Source organism: Hylobates moloch, unplaced genomic scaffold (genome assembly GCF_009828535.3).
Source record: "Hylobates moloch isolate HMO894 unplaced genomic scaffold, HMol_V3 SCAFFOLD_3, whole genome shotgun sequence".
In the NCBI taxonomy this organism is placed as follows: Eukaryota; Metazoa; Chordata; class Mammalia; order Primates; family Hylobatidae; genus Hylobates; species Hylobates moloch.
In genome coordinates, this window is record NW_026652278.1 from 98,801,651 (window position 1) to 98,823,394 (window position 21,744).

Below are 21,744 nucleotides of genomic sequence, written 5' to 3' on the forward strand. Positions count from 1 at the left end.
GCCCCAGTTTCCATAGGGTACTGCAAAGAGCCAGGTGATGCCTGCATACACAGTTGTGTACATTAGAGAAAAAGGACTCTCAACTTAGGGGATCACACCTTTTATAATGGGCAGAAAACCTTTCTCCTGGAGGGTTACATTAACTTTTATTATATTGGACAGTAAGCAAATCTGCCTTTGCTTTCTAAGGAGATGCTGCTATATTTTCTAAGGCTGTTTACTCTATAAACATCCAGAACAAAGGGAGTTAGTGCATCTTCTCACAAGATGTACAGAAATGATAGATACTCATGGAGAGGTGTCTCTATCTATCTTGGTTTGGAATTGGGATAGCATTTTTGATTAGAAGTTCTTTCTCAATTAAAAAGTTCTGATGAAATAAGATAGAATCATAATAGATTTGATTCAAGCATAACACTGAGCTGTTCTTTTCCCTAGGAGTACCTTTTTTTTTTCCTTTTCCTACTTCAGTTCATATCCTGGCCTCGTCTCACCTAGACTGCCACAATTGCCCCCAATTGGTTTCACTCTCTGTAGTCTTGTTCTTTCTATCTTCAATACCTCTGCTAGTGGGATCTTCTTAAAATGCAGAGGTGATCATGTCACTCAATTTAAATTTGTCATCTGTTCCTTATTAAGCCAGATTTTAAGTTGTTGAGCAGTTGTATAATTATTTCTCATGTGCTGGTTACTATCCAGTTTTAAGTTGGCAATTAAATTTAAAAAATATTTTTAAAAAGCCTTGTAGACCAGTCCTACGTAGGCTCTACCAAACAGGTGTCTGGGCTGCTTGCTGACAGTTTATATCTGCTCTTATCATTTTTCTCTCTTAAACCTTTGTCTGCAGGATGTTATTCTCTCTGCCTTTAATATTTTTCATATCTACCTCTTGACTTCTGTTTATCCTTTGAAACCTACCTACTCTGTAAAGCCATTAAATGAACCCTTTTCAACCTAGTTAGTTGTCTTGTTCTCAGCACCTTTATAATAATTTTGAATGAACTGTGCATATGTCATTATAGCACTTGCCTCACTGTGTTGTAATTACTTTTTTGGGGGTGTGTGTGGTGAGTTTCTGCATCACACTGAATAAATAAAGTGTCAGCTACTCATACCAGGACAACTTTCCCTTTCTACACATACCAAATCTCTCTCTTTTTTTCTTGAGACAAGGTCTCCCTCTGTTGCCCAGGCTGGAGTGCAGTGGCACAATTACAGCTCACTGCAGCCTCGACCTCCCCGGTTGAAACAATCCTCTCACTTCACGTCCCCAGTAGCTGGGACCACAGGCGCATGCCACCATGCCTGGCTGTTTTGTACTTTTTGTAGAGACAGAGTTTTGCCATGTTGCCCAGGCTGGTCTTGAACTCCTGAACTCAAGCAATCCACCTGTCTTGCCCTAAAGTGCTGATATTACAGGCATGAGCCACCATGCCTGGCCCACATACCAAACTGTTAGGAAAGAAAGCTGCTTTCCAGAGAATTGTTTTAGAATCAAATCCATTACATTAGTTGGTGCTTTAAACCACCACTAAATATTCTCTGCTTTTAGTCTAGTATAATTTAATAGTATTCACTGGAAAATAGACATGTGGTGTACAGTCCTGTGGTCCATCCTAAATATGGTCCAATGTATATGGATAGCAAACATATTATTATGTCAAATAATATTTTCTTGTTTTGTTCAAATTAAAATATAGACTGTGGATATTCATAAAGAGAAAGTGGCTCGAAGAGAGATTGGTATTTTGACAACAAATAAGAATACATCAAGAACTCACAAAATAATAGCACCTGCGAATATGGAGCGCCCTGTAAGGTATATTCGGAAACCTATCGATTACACAGTTCTGGATGATGTGGGCCATGGTGTCAAGGTAAGCATTTTATATTACGTTAACAAACTAATTTGCATATCCAGTAAATGTTTTGGATAGGAAATACTGTGATAAAGATGATTTTAATTAATAGATTCTCTTTAGCAGCTAGCATTATAATTTTCACACAATATTTAATATGCATTTTACTAAGGTTGGGGTGCAATTTTATCAGTTCAATAGGCTATATTAAAAAGATATTAAAATTTGAAATGGTTATTAAGCTACAAATCCTAGACAAATATTACCCATTTGTGTTGTGAATTCCATGTCTTTCTTTCACAACTGAACATTTAAAAATAAAAATCTACATGCTTTTCAAAATTACTTTAGAAAATAATTTATAAATACTTTTATCCTTTCATTTCTAAATATATATATATTTGTATACCTATGTGTATATATAATGCCAGCAACTTATTAAAAACTGAAAATTGTATGTAATCTTAACGCTCCCCACTCTCCCCCCCAAGAAAACCCCCTAACAGATTTTCAGGAGAGATATTATGTGTTGCCTGTGTTCATTTCTAAGCATGGAAAATTAGCTGATCTTGAAGGATACCTGTAGTGTGTCAGCTTTTTGGTATTTATGGGTCATTTTGCAAGCATTTGGAATGACCTAAATTCTTTCGCTGTCTCTGCTCAGGATAAACTATTCCTTTGAAATTTGGTAGTTCCTTTCCAAGAGGACTATTTGATTTGGATTCTGGTCTTTAGAATATAAGTTTTTAAGGAGTCAGCTAGAATCTTGAAGCTTGTCCTAGCTGATTGATCTGACTGGTGCTGTTGCTAGATGTGTTACATTCTGTGTTTTCTGGGGTTCCCGGTCGAGAGAGGAGTATAGCTGACAGCATTGACCTTTATTCTACTCCTCTCTGAGACTATTGGAATCTCCTCTTCACTTTTTATGTCTGGAAATTGTATGTAAAATTGGAACACATTGCAAATGCAAAGGAGACTGCTTGTTTGTTTCTTGGGTTTTTATCCCGGGATGTGGCTAGGATTGTAGAAGAGCTGAAATTCAGTTTTAATTCAAGGTGTTTTAAACTAGACTGATCTCTGGGGTTGGAGTTTTGAGAATCTGGGGAAAATGTCTTTTGTGTTACTATCCACCTTGGGATTTAAAGAAAAAGGATATATTTATGTATGCATGTATGTATACATATATACCTGTATACGTGCGCGCGCGCACACACACACACACACACACACAGACTCACTTCTCCCCATTTTGCCTCACCTTGATTATTCTTCCTCCCAAAGCAATACACATTTATTAAAAATTTTTTCTGTCATTGTCTTAGTAGTGAATATCCTCCATTACCTTATCCCTCAACGAGTAATTGTGTTTAACAGTTCAAAACATAGTACTTAGCTGAGTAAAAGATGAATCCAAATTTTGCGAGGAAGTTTTGGGTGAGAAAATTTAACTATTTCATCATATATGTGTAAGTGGGAGGTGTAAACAGCATAATATATGCTGAAAGTATATGAATGTGAATTTTGGAAATCTGCTTTCTAGCCATAATATGGATACATTAGACACAAGGGTAGGGGGTTTTTTTTTTTTTTTTAGATTTTTTTATTGTGGTGAGATACACATAACATAAAATGACTAACTCTTTTTAGGTGTATAGTTATGTGACATTAAGTACATTCACATTGTTGTGCAGGCTATTTTAAAATATATTTTTGGCGAGGGATGAAGGTGCATGGTCTGTGAGAAGAATATATTTTAGAAGCTGATTATTTGGCATATTTGTCTATAGTTTGTTTCTGTGACTGAAAAATACACACATACACACAATTACTTTTACCCAGTAGTCTTAATGCTGCGTTATTTTCTTAGTTTTGTGTTCTCTCTAAAGGATCATTGTTGGCTTAAATATTTCCAGAGCATTGTCGAGGTGTGTGAAGGTAGAAATTTTGGTAGTAGTTAATGAACACATGCCAGGCCAAAATTATTAGAAGGAAAAGTTTATTTTAAAATTAGTGTTTTGAGGATAGTGAGGCACTGCTTACAGCTTTCGAATTATTTTTGTATCTTTCGCCCACTTTTCTATTTAGAAATTTCTTTTCTTACTGACTTATAAGAGTCCTTTGTTTTCTGTTTGAAGAGAGTAGCCCCTCATATATTGGCAAATATTTACTCAGATCGCTGTTTGGCTTTTGACTTTGATGTTTTTTGGTATTTAAGAAATATACATACAGAATTTTTAAAATTATATCTAAATATATTAATATTTTTCTTATCGCTACTAGGCTTTATGCTTACGATTACCATACTCCAAGATTAATATTCCATTGCATTTTCTTATTTTGTGATGTAAATTTTAGTGTTTTGGTATTTGTATTTAAATATACCTGGGTTTTATTTAAATAGTATTTATTGTGTTAATGCATTTTATGCTATGAAATAAACGGTACATGTTAGTTTAATAGGAATTTAAAAATATGCAAAATATCCCAAAGTAAATCTGGTTTGATTTTTGGGAATAATAATAAGATATGTATAAGAGAATCCCAGCAAAGAGAAACTACTAGAACCTATTCATAAAGGAGAATGAAAAGAAGATGATCTTTGTAAGTGAGCACAAGGTTTGAGAGGAAGCTAGAATAGAGAAGTCTTGAATACTTAGCAAAGAAATTTACATTTATTTTGATGAACACTAGTAATAATTAACAGCCTGGATCATAATTTACAAAGGACTTTTCATATGTAGTTGGCTCTTTGTATCTCTAGGTTTGCATCTGTGGATTCAGCCAACCTTGGATAAAAAAATTCTAGAAAGAAAAAGTAAAAAATACAAGGACAATACAAGAATAAAAAATAATACAAATAAATACAATATAACTACAATTTACACAGCATTTACTTTGTATTAGGTATTATAAGTAATTTAGAGATGATGTAAAGTATACTGGAGGGTAGTGTTGGTTATATGCAAATACTACACCAGTTTATATGAAGGATTTGAGCATCCTTGGATTTTGGTATCCATGGGGGTCCTGGAATCAAGCCTCCTTGATACCAAGGGATGACTGGATTACTGTGTTTTTGTGTGCTTGTTTTTAAGCTTCAAAAGATTATGTGATCTAGGAGTTGTTAGATTTTATTATTGGTCTTAAAAGATAAACTTAGATATGTTACTTTTTTTGGAGTTTGAGTTTACAGTGATTCATGAATCGGGCAGCTTCAGACCACAGGAGACATGAAGCAGGGGGAAGTTCAAGAAAGCAAGACAAGCAAAATATTTGATTGGTTAGAAGTTAATTGTGGTTTCAGGCCGGGCGCGGTGGCTCACGCTTGTAATCCCAGCACTTTGGGAGGCCGAGGTGGGCGGATCACGAGGTCAGGAGATCGAGACCACGGTGAAACCCCGTCTCTACTAAAAATACAAAAAATTAGCCGGGCGTGGTGGCGGGCGCCTGTAGTCCCAGCTACTCGGAGAGGCTGAGGCAGGAGAATGGCGTGAACCCGGGAGGCGGAGCTTGCAGTGAGCCGAGATTGCGCCACTGCACTTCAGCCTGGGCGACAGAGCGAGACTCCATCTCAAAAAAAAAAAAAAAGAAGTTAATTGTGGTTTCTGATTAGTAAAGTTCCTAGTTAGAGGTTAGTTGGAGGTTTCCGATTAAATTTCTCTCAGTTGTGTTTTGGTTTGCCTAAGTAGGAACCCAGAATGCTGGAGCCGTCTCAGCCTAATGGCTTTCTGATTAATTTTTTTTAAACAGTGTAGAAACTAAAGCTTTATAATATTTACATAGGAATGATTTTTTAAAAAATTTTAATTTTATAAAGCAGAGGAGTGAGTTAAGAATCATTTCAAAGAAAGAATTGGCCTTGGCTGGGTGCAGTGGCTCATGTCTGTAATCTTGGCACTTTGGTAGGCTCAGGTGGGGGGATCACTTGAGGCCAGGAGTTCGAGACCAGCCTGGCCAACATGGCAAAACCCCATCTCCTAAAAATATAAAATTTAGCCAAGCGTGGCGGCACGCAGTTTTAATCCCAGCTACTTGGGAGGCTGAGGCAGGAGAATCGCTTGAACCTGGGAGGCAGAGGTTGCAGTGAGCCAAGATTGCGCCACTGCACTCCATCCTGGGCAACAGAGCCAGAAAAAAAAAAAAAAAAAAAAGAATTAGCATTAGACATTTAGTGCCTATGACATACAAAACTATGATGTACTTAGAAGATAGGGAGGAATCAAAGGGAATTTCAAATAGATTCCAGGCAAATGGTAAAATTACTCATCCATAAAGGTAAATGTTAAGGAAACAAAGTGAGTTTTTTTTTTTTTTAAAAGAGACAGAGTCTCACTGAAGTGCAATAGCTCAATCACAGCTCACAACCTTCTAGGCTCAAGTGATCCTCCCTCGTCAGCCATCCAAGTAGCTGGGACTGCAGGTGTGTGCCACTATGCCTGGCTAATTTTTAATTTTTTTTCAAGAGAAGAGGTTTTGCCGTGTTGCCCAGGCTGGTCTCAAACTCTTGGGCTCAAGCAGTCCACCTGCCTTGGCCTCCCGAAGTGCTGGGAGTTATAGGCGTGAGCCACCGTGCCTAGCCTGAAATGAGATCTTAAGGAAATAAAAAAGTTTCATTTTGGATATGTTTTGGGGATATTTAAATAAAACATTTTATAGATTTCTAACAAAAATATTAGTATTTTGAGGTGTAAGATGTAGAGGTTATTTCCTACTAACACTTGCCAACATTGACACATCTGTATGTATAATAACACTTAATAGAGGAGGCTGAACTTCATAAGAGGTTAAAGCTTACACCATTGCATAGTAGCACAGAGTTCAAGTAGAATTTTCATTCCCAATCTAATTCTTCTTTTATTCTTTCCATTTGGGACCAACTTATAGTTGAATGCTAATTTTTTTGTTTCTTATCCACTTGAAATGACAAATGAAGATATGTGGGCGTATTTAGAATATTTTCTTGGTTATTTTAGGATAGTATTTAGTGTATTATGTATATACATTATAAGATATACATTGGTATGTAAGTATATACTATACATGTATAGTATATATCATAATACAGATACCGAAGTATACATTAGTATATTTTATCTTCAAGGATCCTAATAATGTTACTCAAATTTTATTCTCTAGATGTGAAATGTCATGGTTAGGTAGGGTACCAGATGTTATTTCCAGATAGAAGTAAGCAGTATCATTTTAAACAAACATTGAAGTGTACCAAATTTCTGGCACAGTTTCTATAAATGAGAATGTATCCAAGAGACACCAGATCTCTCCTTTGGATGATTTCCTTTGATACTGCCTTGTGGCCACCTGAAAAATGGTAGTTACTTGTTGAGAATGTCAGATGTTATTTAAAAAAAAAAAATCTTGAAGCCCCTAAATCTATAAAAAATTAGACTCTAAAACCTGAAGATTTTTTTTAGTGACATTGTACAAGTAGTGATGCTTTAAGACTACACATTGTTTCATGTTGTGTAGGCGAGTCAGCTTTAATAGAAGTAGCCTTTAGGATCAAAACAACTTTTCTTCAACTTTGAATTTTGACTTAACTGGCTCAGATGAAAACTTAGAACTAAAGCTATTTAGAACTTCCTATTAGTGTTGGCCTGCTCAGTATTGGGGTTCAGAAGCTAGGAATGAGAGTTTTCCAGACCCTGTTTGTTTATTTCTTAGTTAGAATCTGGCTAAGCTATCACTGTGCATGATGAGTTTGTTTTTAAACATTGAGATACTAGGTCCTTTTTTCATTTTTGAAAGCAATCTGTGGTTTTGAATTTTAATGTTTGCAGTTTATCACTTTTTAAACTATACTACCATTGAAGTAATGAATACTCCTACTTGGACGTTCATTATCCAGTAAAGTGTTAGGTCTCGTGCACCGATATGTTAAAATAGCTTCACTTCTAATGTGTTATGGTGTTTGTATTTAAATGAGCGTATTTTTTAAATCATCTGTTATTCAGTTGGATTAGTTCCATAGGACAAAATACTGACTTAAAAAATCATTGAGCCTGCGTGAGATTGGAATAATTAAGTGATGGTTTCCTTATGAATATAATTCTTTTGAAAAATACATGAAACACACGAGTATTTCCCCAGTACATATGGATATCTTTTTCTTTGCAAAGTATTTGAAACATGGCTGGAAAAAAGCTTATTAACATGAATTGAATAACTGTAAATGTAAACCTGTCCTATCAGATATAACTTACCTAGCATTAATGTCTACTTTTTCCCCCCTCCTTTTTTTGCCAACGTAAAGTGGCTAAAAGCCAAGGTAAGAGCCATTACTTATCATTTGATCCACAGTATTTCCTCTGTATTGATAGAGGCCGCAGAGCCACTAAAATTTGAAAACTATTCTTATGTCTGTCTGCTTTTCCCTGTAGGATTTATGTAGATTAAATATACTCAAGTTCAGTTCAAATAAGCAACATTTAGCTTGGCTGTGTTAATATATCAAAGATATATTGACATCTATGTTTATATAGGAACATTAATTTTGCTAACATTTATTGCTTTGCTCATTTTTCGATAGTTGCCTTGCTTTCATTGACTTACAATTAGGAGGTTTCCCAGACATCATATGTGACTTTGTTACTGAATTGTTAGGATGAAGATGATTTTTCAGATGGGTATTTGAGCAAATTGACAAGTAAGATCTGTAGTTTATGTTCATGCACACATTTCAAAAATTTTAGGAAACCCGGTGTTTGAATGCAGATAAGTTTGATCTCAGTTAACATGTTTAACAATAAAATAAGATATTAAATCCAGTCATCTCACCTGTATTTGGCTACAATGTGATATGAATGGCACAAAATAATAGGAAAACCAAGTGCAAGTGGTTCCTTGACTTTTTAAACTGTAGTACCAAAGTCTTTATTCAAACTGTCTGGGAATCCTTAATTCACATTCTGATATTAAAAAAAAATAATACATGGTGTTAAAACACCAGGAGAACAATTTGATACAAAAATAAAAGCATTTCTTTCTACGTTTTAGCATGGAAATAACCAGCCTGCAAGAACTGGCACACTGTCGAGAACAAATCCTCCTACTCAGAAACCGCCAAGTCCTCCCATGTCAGGCCGGGGAACACTGGGGTAAGAATTCAACTGCATTTTGCAAAAGAATTCATATGCTAAAGGAAAAGATGTTTCTGTGACTTAAGTTTAAGTGTATGGGATCCATGCTACAGTATCCGCTCTGTGACGCTACCTTTTACAAATTCATTTTAATTCCTATTTTCCTGAACAGAATCCCAAATGAATCTGCCAGCTTTGTAATATTCTCTATAATCTGTACCAGGAAAGTTTTTATATATGTATAAATGGCATTATTTATTTTTTGTCATCTAATTTTTAAAAAATATAAATCTGACTTGTTTGTTTTAAATGGAATGATTAGAGTATTCCAAATGGTGCCTTTGCATGTGTTTACAGTATCTGTATTGTAGGACTTTGACTAGTGGTCTCCTTTTGTGTAGTATGGCTTAGTCCATAGCTCTTCTGTTTCCCCTATTGGTGTCTGAGACTTAGGGACTCTTTACTTTAGGAAAGTATGCACTTTACTTGTAACTATGCTTCTGCTGGTAATCTCAGGCCTCTTCATACTAGACTAGCTCCATGGGAAGGCCAGTTGGGCAAGTAGAAAAGAAAACAGTGGCTTCTTCCTTCCTAGTTCTCAGTGTACTAAATATAGTGAATACTTGCCAAAGCATTACATTTCTTTAAGGTTGTTTTTCTTAACACTGGAAATATTATATTGAATTTCTTATTTTTTGGTGGAGGGGTTGTTCAACAATCAGTCTTCTTTTAAGAAGGTCTTAGTTTTCACTTTTATTCATTAAACCCTCTGCCCCTGAAAAAAAAAATGAAGTTATTAAACAGAATAGTCGAAATCATTTATTGAGAAATTAATGATTAGAATGTACGTCTCCATTTATTGCCATATTGAGGTGGGAATAAATTGCAGCTTCCTATGTAAATAAATTTAGCTTCCTGTTTAAAGAACAGTGGCTTGTGGGTGACTGGACTGAGAATAATGTACATTTTAAAGTTTGCTATTACTGAGCATTTAAAAAATTATAACCATAATTTTTAGAAATAAGGTTAGGACTTTAAATTACCCTTATCCTATGTTTTTCCTAGGAAAAGGTAACACATTTTAGTTTTCATGTTAAAGTAACAAAATTCATATATCCCAGTGAAGAATATTTTTTAAAATTACAAACTTTTTCATATATATTTTTAAATCCTGGTATACATGGTCACAAAGGGAGACTCACATATTTTTGGGAAAAATACAGTTTTATCTTTTTTATTCATTATTCCTTTCTCCACTATGCTTCTTTAGACGGAATACTCCTTATAAAACCCTGGAACCTGTTAAACCCCCAACAGTTCCTAATGACTATATGACCAGTCCTGCTAGGCTTGGAAGTCAGCATAGTCCAGGCAGGACAGCATCTTTAAATCAGAGACCAAGGACACACAGGTAAGCCTTTAGGTTGAGTATCTGAACATCTCTAAAGTGGGTGTAACTGACTGGTGACAAACTCCTATGGAGGTGCTGAGTAAAGGTGAGGTGCCACTCTAATGCTAATATAAAATGTAAAAGTTGGGGGAATAATATTATATATGTCCCTGTAAGTTTGTGTTATAACTTCTTTTTTTTAAACTTTTTAAAACATCTATTTATACTATTAATGGATTGTTTGTATTTCCTCCTTTTGATAGAGGTACAGACTGTATCAGACTCTACGGGTTAAGACTAAAGAATTTTTTTCTTTTTTTTTTTTGTGATGGAGTTTTGCTCTTGTTGCCCAGGCTGGAGTGCAGTGGTGCGATCTCAGTTTACTGCAACCTCTGCCTCCCAGGTTCAAGCGATTCTCCTGCCTCAGCCTTCCAAGTAGCTTGGATTACAGGCCTGAGCCACCACACCTGGCTAATTTTGAGTTGAGACGGGGTTTCTGCATGTTGGTCAGGCTGGTTTCGAACTCCCAACCTCAGGTGATCCTCCTGCCTCGGCCTCCCAAAGTGCTGGGATTACAGGTGTGAGCCACTGCGCCCGGCCTTAAGAATGTTTTAAAATGCTCTTTTAAGAAAATTCAAGGCAAACCACTCAAATAGTTTTGGAGAAAAGATTAAATATCATAGGAATTATACAACGTGATTTAAACTTTCAGAGATTGAAGGAAAGAAGATTAAGCTTAAATCTGAGGGAGACTTTTTTTAAGAGAATCAGTATACTAGAATATGTTATAATATTATTATTATTATTATTATTATTATTATTATTATTATTATTATCTTTTTGGAGATGGAGTCTAGCTCTGTCACCCAGGCTGGAGTGCAGTGACGCGATCTCGGCTCACTGCAACTTCTACCACCCAGGCTTAAGCAATTCTCCTGCCTCAGCCTCCAGAGTAGCTGGGATTACAGGTGCACACCACCACGCCTGGCTAATTTTTGTATTTTAGTAGAGATGAGGTTTCACCATGTTGCCCAGGCTGGTCTCTAACTCCTGACCTCAGGTGATCCACCCACCTCGGCTTCCCAAAGTGTTGGGATTACAGGCGTGATCCACTGCTCCCAGCCTTGTATTTATTATTTTTAAATGTCCTAAAAATCAATTACCCGGTGGGTTTTTAAAAATTTATTTACAGAGCATAACAAGCATTCAGAAAAGTATCCACTTTATTAAGTATACAGCTTGATGAATGGACACACACTCATATAACCATCACCCAGATCAGAAAATGGAACATTACCAGCAACCCAGAAACCCCTCATGCTCCTTCCCAGTTACCGCCTTGACCTTCTTCCCCCAAAATATAGCCACTTCAATTTTTGAGTGCTTTATAAAACCAGATAAATTTATTATATAACCAAATTTGTTTTATTCTTCAGTTTTCTCTCAATAACGTGGCCAGGGAACCTCTCTTTTGCCTTCACTCTTAGGTTGGTAAATGAGAGATAACTTATCAAAATGATTTATGGGAATTCCACTAAATAGGGTATATCAAGATGTGAGATGCTAGGTAAGTGGTATTTATTACTATTGCTGCTGTTAGTAAACAAATTGTTAAGTTGGTATCTGCAGTTACTGTATCAGATCAAGTTATTTGAGGAACAAAATTGTTCTCTTTGTTGTTATTGAACTCTTGGATCAAAGTATAGTTTTTCTCTATAGTGGAAGCATAGTTTAATCATATTCAACAAGCAGTTATTAAGTGTTGTTTCATTAGATATTAGGCATTTGTCAATAAGGCATAGTTCTTTTTTCAAGAGCTCATTCTGTTAGAACAGGGATCAGCAAACTTTTTCTATAAAGGGCCAGATTGTCAATATTTTAGGATTCGTGGGCCATATGGTTTCTGATGCAATTACTCAGATCTGTCATTGTAGCACAAAAGCAGCCATTGACAATATGTAAATGAATGTGGCTGTGTTCCAGTAAAACTTCATTTATAGCACTGACATTCTAATTTCATATAATTTTAATGTGTTACAAAATATTATTCCTCTTTTGATTTTTTTAACTATTAAAAAATGTAAAAAACATTCTTAACTCACAGGTAGTAAAAATCGGGCAATGGACCAATTTTAGCCCACAGGCCATAATTTGCCAACTCCTTGTTGGAAAAAAGACAGTAATTGAAGAGGAGCATAATAAGAGCATAAATACTCATATGTCTGTGATGCAGTGATGGCACGAAGCTAAGTATTGATCACCTGGCTTGAGGGAGTTAGGGAGGTCTTCACATCTAAGCTATGTCTGTTATATAAATGGCTTTTTTCTTTTTCTTCCATTAACATATGATAATTTAATAACAGAATGATCATATTGCAGAAGAAAATAAAAATCTTATCCAGGCATTGCAAATCTTTGCCTTTTGAGTTTCTGGGCTTATTGAGCAAATGATGTAGATTTTAAAACATAATATGGAGCCTAAGGCTACATGTGCACAAATATATGTTTTTACACATGTACACACATTACTATAAACAACTGGATGGCACAAGATCTTATACCTTACTAGAAACAACTAGAGAGAGCCAGGTCCTAGAGCTAACAGGACAGTAAATCCACAGGAAGTAGAATAGCGAGGAGCTGGTTAGAGTTTATCAGTAGCAACTACTCCAGAATGTCCACACTGAAACTTCGCTATTGTCTTTCTTTGTCATTATGCTTATTTTCCAGAAAATTTCCCTGTGTTATCACCTTTCTTTGAGATGAGAGGAAGTTTTCATATTAATTTTAGACTAGAATGGATTACCCTTTTAATTTACTTCCACATCATTTGTACTTTCTCTTTTGTTGTATCTATTACATTACCTTTTCATGTCAGTTTTCCCATTATGAACTTCAGATGGTGTGGTTCATGACTGCATTGTTCACTGCTCTTCATAGCAGGTTTTGAATAAACAATTGTTGATTCATACTGTAAGATCTTGTTGGTGATAAATATTTCAACAGAGATGGTATTAAGTACTGTGTTATCATATATTGGTTCCAGATAGGTTGAGAAGTAGAGGAAACCATTTCAAATATTAGGATTAATATTTGTGATGAATAACTTAAAAATTTCTTGTTACACACACACCCCCACCCACCAACCGTCCCATTCCCTTCCACCCTCCCTCTCAATCTCCCTTCCTCCCTCCCTCTCACTCTCCCTTCCTCCCTCCCTCCTTTCCCTTCCTCCCTCCCTCCTTCCCTTCCCCCATTCCTCAGGTTCTGCATCCCCAGAGTAAGGCAGTCTCGGGTTGAAAATACAGTATTCATGGGATGCAGAACCTGTGGATACTGAAGACCAATGTTTCATATCTGGTTCTGTAGGGCCAACTGCAGGACTTGAACATCCATGGGTTTTGGTATCCAAGGGGGTTCTTGAAACCAATCCTCCAAGGATACTGAGGGAGGACTATACAACATAAAAGGAGTATTTAGTGGCCTTGGGTGATTACAGTTTTTTTTTTAAATATGTCTCTAGAATTGGTTTTTCACAATTTTTTTTTTTCTTTTCAGTGGAAGTAGTGGAGGAAGTGGAAGTCGAGAAAACAGTGGTAGCAGTAGTATTGGCATTCCCATTGCTGTGCCTACACCTTCGCCACCCACTATTGGACCAGGTGTGTTATTTATTAATCTATGTTTAATACATGATAATATTTATGAGCTTTATTGTGGAAGGCTGAAATAAATTAGTCATATTGAGTAAAATTATTAATTAAATTTGTGATTGTTGCTAGAATAAAGGCTGATAATAAAGTTAACAATATTTTTAGATTGCTTTTCACAAAGTCTTTAGGATTTCACCAGCTGTTTCTCTTTATGTATACTGCATATTAAGTAGTTTTGTTAAGTGACTTTTTGTTGGCCATTTTGCTTTAGAAATATATTCATTTCTCAGTGTCCATGGGGGATTGGTTCCAAGGTCCCCTGCGGATACCAAAATGCATGGATGCTCAAGTCCTTTCTATAAACTGGTGTAGTATTTGCATATAACCTACACACATCCTCTCATATTCTTTAAATCATCTCTAGATTACTTGTAATACCTAATACAATATAAGTGCTACTGAAATAGTTATACTGTATTGTTTAGGGAATAGTGACAAGAAAAATAAGTCTGCACATGTTCAGTACAGATGTAGCCATCCATTTTTTTCCCCGAAATATTTTTGATCTATGGTTGATTGAATCCAGGGATGAGGAACCCATGGATATGGAGGGCTGACTGTATTTGCCTCACATACTAGTCAAGAATGACATTTATTATTTCAAGAGCAAACCAGTATTGTACGATACTCCAGCTGGAGAATCAGTGTCTATAAAGGTGAATTATGTTTCTAAGAGTTTTAATGTTGCTTTGCAGGCCAGTATCTACTCTGATGTTTGCTTATTTTGTGACTTTGCTACATTTATCTATGATATTCAATATATATTTCAGTAAAATGCAATAAATGTAAAATAAGATTAAGATAGGAAAGTTATTTTACTTTTAGAAAGTATGAAAATTTAAGAAATCCTGGGAGAGCATTAAATTAGCCCCTTGATTTTTAGTAAATGAAATGGAGACTTTTTATATTGTTAAAAATGTATATTTTTAAAGTATGATAATGAAAAATGTTAGGAAAAAAATTCTTAGCTTTTCAAGCATATTTTTGAAAAGGGAGGAAAAGCCACTTATAAACATAGGCATATTTAATAGTTAAGGCAGGTATAAACTCAGTAGCCTCTTTACCTACAAAATTCATAGTCGTTTGAGCATGCTTTACCTGTGGGTATCTTTTTTCTTTTTCTTTCCGAAACATTGTACTTTCTTGCTGTTTCGAAATGTTGAGTTTTCTTTTCTTGTACTCTGACTTGAATTATAAACTATTTTATTAGAAAACATTTCTGTCCCTCCTCCTTCTGGAGCTCCACCAGCACCACCTCTGGCACCACTTCTCCCAGTGAGCACTGTGATAGGTGAGACTGCATAGCCATTGGAGCCATTGAACTCACTTTACATAATTCATAATCAACTCCTCTGTGCTAGTAGAGTGCTAGCTTTTATAGTTATTAGGTTGCAGGTGATAATACAAAGATTAAAGTATTAAATCTAATATCACTAACTTCTGGTGAAAGGCTTCTGCACTTACACAGTAAACAAATATAAAACAACTTTTTCTATAATATGAAATGCTTGGCTTATAACCAACTTAATGTGTTTTTAATTTGTTGTTTGTTTAGATTTTTCTAGTTTAATCCCCCCTGCCCCGTACAAGTGAAACTTAATTTGGAACTCTCTGGTATATACAACAGTCAAAGAATCAGGGTGAAGGTGGGGACAGGAGGAGAAAAATTGAAAGGCAAATGATATGTGTGGGATGGGGCACTCTGAGGCTTTCCTGTGGATCATAGTTTGAAAAACTGATATGGCCCAGTTTTTATGACATCTCAGGATGCTATGAAATAGTTTTCTCGATAAAATGCATTTAAATTGTTCACAAGTTGGGGATGACTGAACTGAGCATATAAGGAATTTTAAATATATTTTAAATGTCAATGTAAAAACCATTGAGTCTAGAAATACACAATCGCAGTAATCTGGGTAGAAATGGATAATGAGGTGTTTCAAATAATGAGAGCTGAGTTTCAGGTTAAGTGAAATAAAGCTGTCTAACAACATCGTTTCCAAACATTTGCACATACCAAGGAAAAGAGAGAGAGGAGGTAACAAAATGAAGACCCTAAGAAATTGTTGGTAGAAAATCTGTGAGAAAAAAATGGCCTCAACCCAATTAATAACCAGAAGAATTAAAATTAAAACTACAGTGAGATACTATTTTATATCCAGCAGACAGGTAAAAAGGTAGAAGTTTGCTAGTACCATTGTTGGTGAGGATGTGTGTTGGTGAGGAAATCAAATTGCTGGTGGCAGTTTATTAATGTATACAGTCACTTTAGAAAGTAATTTATTGTTACCTAGTCAAGTTGAACATGTACCTACACTAGATTTATCAATTTCATTTCTACATATTTACCCTAGAGCACTAGTTCTCAAAATATGGTTAAGGGACCCCCGAGGATTACCAAGATCCTTTCATGAAGTTTTCGAGGTCAGAGGTCTATTCATTATTTGTCCTTTTCATTCTCATTCTGTTATAACTATATGGTAGAATTTTCTAGAAGCTACATGAAGTATGATAAAGTCATTGCTTTGACTCCTAATGAAATGTGTACTTGTGTATTCATATGTTTTAAAGATATGTCAGTTTCAGTATCTAATATGGTAATTATCTACAGCTTTAACCATATCAACAAAAGGCTTTTGGGGTTGTCTAAGAGTGGACCCTAAGACCAAAAAGTGTGAAAACTGCTGTCCTAGAGCAGTGGTTTTCAGAGTGTCATCCCCAGACAATCAGTATCTGAGAACTAGTTAGAAATACAAATTCTCAGGTCCCTTCTAGACCTACCAATCTGGAAACTGAGGATGGGAGTTTCTGCTGTTACAATACAGCAGTCTATATTATAACAAGCTGTCAGGCCGGACACAGTGGCTCATGCCTCTAATCCTAGCACTTTGGGAGGCTGAGGCAGGCGGATTTCTTGATCCAGGAGTTCGAGACCAGCCTGGGCAACATAGCAAGACCTCATCTCTGCAAAAAATACAAAAAATTTAGCCGGGCATGGTGATGCATGCCTGTAGCCCCAGCTACTTGGTAGGCTGAGGTGGGAGGATGGCTTAAGCCTGGGAGGTGGAGGTTGCAGAGAGCTGAGATTGTGCCACTGCGCTCTAGCCTGGGTGACAGAGTGAGACCCCATCTTAAACAAAACACAAGCCCTTAAGAAGAAATACTGATCAATGATGAAGTTTGAGAACCACTGTCCTAGAGATTCAGGAATTATATTTAGGAATGTTCTTAGTAGTAGTATTGATAGCACAAATCTGAATGAAACCAAAATGTCTAATAGTGGTAGAATGGATAAATAAATTATGATATATTTACATACAAATAAAATAGAAAAATGAATGACACTGATACGCTTAGCCACATGGATGAATTTTTCAAAATATTATCAAGGAAAAAGAGCAATTCAAAAATATGTACAGATTCATTCCATTACAAAAGTTTATAAATTTGTAAAAACTGTGTGTATTGTTTAAGGTTATATATGTGTATGTGTGTGTATATATATCTATATGATAAAAACTATTTACAGAAGAAAGAGAATGTTTAACATACACCTTGTGGGGGTCGGAATCCAGGAGAGGAGCACACAGGAAGCCTCAGTAATCTTGTTAATATTCGATTTCTTGAGCTGTATATTATTTAAATTTTTTTATACACACATGTATGTGTATAATTCACATGTATAACATATAATTATGCATATAAGTCACACACCCTTTGGATTATTTTATGATAAAATGTTAAATTCTAAAATAGGCTCAGAATTGCTAAATGATTGGCTTTTGTTCTTGAATCACCAATAAAAAAACTCGGTTTCTATACACTTTTTTATACAAGCCAGAGAAATGTAAAATCCTTTTACAGAGATTTCTATTAAAAATGGTTGGCTGGGAGTGGTGGCTCACACCTGTAATCCAGCATTTTGGGAGGCCAAGGTGGGAAGATTGCTTGAGCCCAGGACAAGACCACCCTGGGCAACATAGTGAGACTCTGTCTCTACAAAACATAAAAAATTAGCTGGGTTTGGTGGCGCTCTCCTGTATCCCCAGCTACTCAGGAGGCTGAGGTAGGAGGATTGCTTGAGTCCAGGAGGTTGAGGCTGCAGTGAGCTGTGATCCCACCACTGCACTCCAGCCTGGGCGACAGAGTCAGAGTCTTTACCCAAAATAAAAAAATAAATAAAAACAAAAACAGTTAAAGGCTTACTCTTTTTTTTTTTTTTGAGATGGAGTCTTTCTCTGTCACTCAGGCTGGAATGCAGTGACGCAGTCTTGGCTCACTGCAACTTCCATCTCCCGAGTTCAAGTGATTCTCCTGTCTCAACTTCCCCAATAGCTGGGATTATAGGTGCGTGCCTCCATGCCTGGCTAATTGTTGTATTTTTAGTAGACACGGGTTTTCGCTATATTGGCCAGGCTGGTCTCAGACTCCTGACCTCAGGTGATCCGCCTGCCTCGGCCTCCCAAAGTGCTGGGATTACAGACATGAGCCACCGCACCTGGCCCTTAAAGGCTTATTTCTTGGCTCTCTGGAAAAACCTAGCTGTCCAAAATTACTTATTCACGAAGGCTTTTGAATAGACAATTATTTTTAAACTGTTTCTATTTAGAAAATGAGCATGTGGATGATTCAAATAATTAGTGACTGCCTATGACTTGGGAGTTCCAAAATGTTAGATCAGCACTTCTCTTAACGAACAACCTCTGCTGTATGGTTTTATCTAATACCTTGTGTGACCTCTAAGAATGATCAGACAACTGAATGAAGATAAACTAGGACGCTGGCTTTTTACTTACTCTGTCATTGTTTGTTGTTTAGATGGGGCAAGGAAAGTAATAATAATCCCGAAGTTAACTTTGGAAAGTATAGTTAACTTTAGAGGCTTTGAACTCTATTAATATTTTAAATATGAAACTTTTGAAATGTTGGGAAAGATGACACTTAATACAATGTTAAGTATTAATATTTTCATCAGTTTCGATATCAACTGATGAAAATATATATATGAGCATGCTAATTTTTTTTTTAAAAAAGCAGATTCTTTGGATTTACTATGGAAAAGAAGCCCTCCAGGCATGGAGAAAGAGAATAGATTTTCTAAACAAAACTACTTTAAAATGCCATATTTTATAGAGTCAAAAAATTTCCTGCTTTTGTCAGTTATAAAAATTTAATAGGGAAAATGTATGTTAATCTTAAAACTGGAGATCTGCAACAAATCTGACATTACATGAAAGTGCTTTGAAACTAGAAATGGCACTTTTCTTAAAAATGATTTTGCTTAATATGTGTTGATACTAATAACTGCTAATTCAATACAAACTCAAAAATATTAGTAAGTAAAAATTTATTGTTTAACTTGGATTTGGCTAGAGAGGGACTTATCATTGTAAGACTGTCTTTAGCCAAATCAAAATTCTGAAAGTTTTGTCAGTGGAAAGGAAGAAATTTGTAAACCAGACATGAATCTACTTACATCTAAAGACTGATGCTTTCTACCTCACACTGTCTTTTGGTACTTATTTTATTGGAAACACAATTTACATATAAAAGCTATATATTTGAAAATGCACAAAAAATTTATATATCATGTTAGCAAAGTACCATTTGGGATTATATTTTTTAAAAGCTTGAGAATATTACTTATTTACTTTTGCAGCTTTCCATGCAGCTGTTTTTTTTTCCCTCTGTTTTTGACTTTGGAGATAAAGTTACTGATTTTTATCTTTACTTTTCTCTTTATTTTGTGCCTTGGTCTTGAAACAGTAATAAATATTTCTTACTGAGGCCCCCTCCCGCTTTGTTCTGCCATCTAAGGTGATTACAATGCTCAAGTCTCTTTGTTGGTTGCCTTTGACTAATGCTTTTCAGCAGCCCCGGGCTCAGCTCCTGGTTCCCAGTATGGCACAATGACCAGGCAGATACCTCGACACAACTCTACTACTTCTTCGACATCTTCTGGTGGATACAGACGAACTCCCTCTGTGACTGCTCAATTTTCTGCTCAGCCTCATGTTAATGGAGGTCCACTTTATTCTCAAAATTCAAGTAAGCTTGTGCTTTGCAGGCATACAGCAACAGTGGAGCTCCTTTTGAAGGAAATTATTTGGAACTGTTATTCTTGCCAGTGATAGACAACAATTGAAAACCATGCTGTTTCATGTTTATTTTTGTTTTAGGATATTAGTTCTTGCATCATACCATCTTAAGAGTAATTGCTTACCACTTTCTCTTCCAAATTTAGACTTACCAAGTATACTTAACTAAATTTATTGAGACATGTCTATATTGAGTATACTAAAATTTAACTTTAATATGCTATTTTATTACATAAGTAGAACTAGAGAAAAAAAACATTGCAGAAATAAACTGAATTTATTGGCATGTTTGAGACAGCGTAGTAATGGTAAAATTAAAGACACAAACATTGTCAAAGTTTTCCTTTAAATTAATATAATGAAATTGCTGGCTATCACTTTTAAGGTCATTAACCTATTCAGAAATGAGTTCAAAATCAATTAAAACTGTTTGTGATGCCTGCTTAATTACTCTGTCTTTGAATAATTCTAATGGTGGGAATTTCTTTTGATTTCTTTCTGTTTACCTCAAATTGCACATCTCAACACTAATTGCAATCAGTGTTTAAAAGCTGGTAAGAGAAGAAAATAGTTTTAGCATATAATGTTAGGAAGTTAGAATAATGTAGGGTAGTCATTAATATCACTTTCCATATTAAGATGTTCAATGCAAAAAGGAAAAAAAACAAAATTAGAAATGAACCTGTTGTCCACTGTTTGCTTTTAGCTTAAAAAGTTGTGCCCACTGGGCATAGACTGAGACAAGCTTTCCTACATGGCTTTTGTGGCTCTTTCTAGAGCCACATGTTATTTTAGTTTATATAAAAACACTTAATACTCAGTGAATCCATATTTACCTAGGAGGTTGCTTTAAGTTCTTTTTATTTATAATGAATGACCTGTATATGTATTTTAAAGCAGAGCTAGGGGAAAGTTTTTTTTTGTTTTATTTTGAGACGGAGTTTCACTCCTGTCGCCCAGGCTGGAGTGCAGTGGCATGATCTCAGCCCACTGCAACCTCCCCCTCCCAGGTTCAAGCGATTCTCCTGCCTCGGCCACCTGAGTAGCTGGAATTACAGGCGCCTGCCACTACACCTAGCTAATTTTTGTATTTTTAGTAGGGACAGCATTTCACCATGTTGGCCAGGCTGGTCTCAAACTCCTGATCTCAGGTGATACACCCACCTCAGCCTCCCAAAGTGCTGGGATTACAAGCGTGAGCCACTGCGCCCAGCCGAAAGTTCTCATTAGTTTTTTGTTTAAATTTTAAAGGTAAATTATGTTATAGCAAAAATTCCTAAGAATTGAAAACCACTTTATCAGAAATATCAAAATTCACAAATAATCCCAAAATTTATATAGGTTTTTTCCAGACTAAAATATTAAAGCTACTGAGAAGTGTTAAACTTCACTAAATAGGATTTTACCTAACATTTGGTATCAAAAGGTAGCCAGGATCTGTCTAAATATTCCAGATTATCTAATAATTCACTTCACTTGTTTTATCAACTTTATTTTTTTATGTTCTGAATTTTTAGATCCCATCTTTTTGTTTATTATTTTTTTCCCCACTTAGACATTTAATTTACTCTGCAAATAGGATTTTTGGTG

At 35.7% G+C, this 21,744-nt stretch overlaps 1 protein-coding gene across 17 annotated transcripts in view; it reads left to right on the forward strand.

Annotated features, from left to right (window-relative positions):
• The window catches only part of ABI1 (abl interactor 1), a 119,645-nt gene that overhangs the window by 86,543 nt on the left and 11,358 nt on the right, over nucleotides 1-21,744 (forward strand). For 2 of the 17 annotated variants that reach the window (XM_032144719.2, XM_032144763.2), the window contains exons 3-9: nucleotides 1,701-1,877; nucleotides 8,131-8,145; nucleotides 8,874-8,974; nucleotides 10,227-10,367; nucleotides 13,905-14,005; nucleotides 15,267-15,347; nucleotides 19,928-20,104. In XM_032144719.2, coding sequence (XP_032000610.1) covers nucleotides 1,701-1,877; nucleotides 8,131-8,145; nucleotides 8,874-8,974; nucleotides 10,227-10,367; nucleotides 13,905-14,005; nucleotides 15,267-15,347; nucleotides 19,928-20,104 — 793 coding nt within the window. The remainder of the gene's footprint in view (nucleotides 1-1,700; nucleotides 1,878-8,130; nucleotides 8,146-8,873; nucleotides 8,975-10,226; nucleotides 10,368-13,904; nucleotides 14,006-15,266; nucleotides 15,348-19,927; nucleotides 20,105-21,744) is intronic. The other 15 variants (XM_032144729.2, XM_032144772.2, XM_032144746.2 and 12 more) reach the window with 9 other exon arrangements.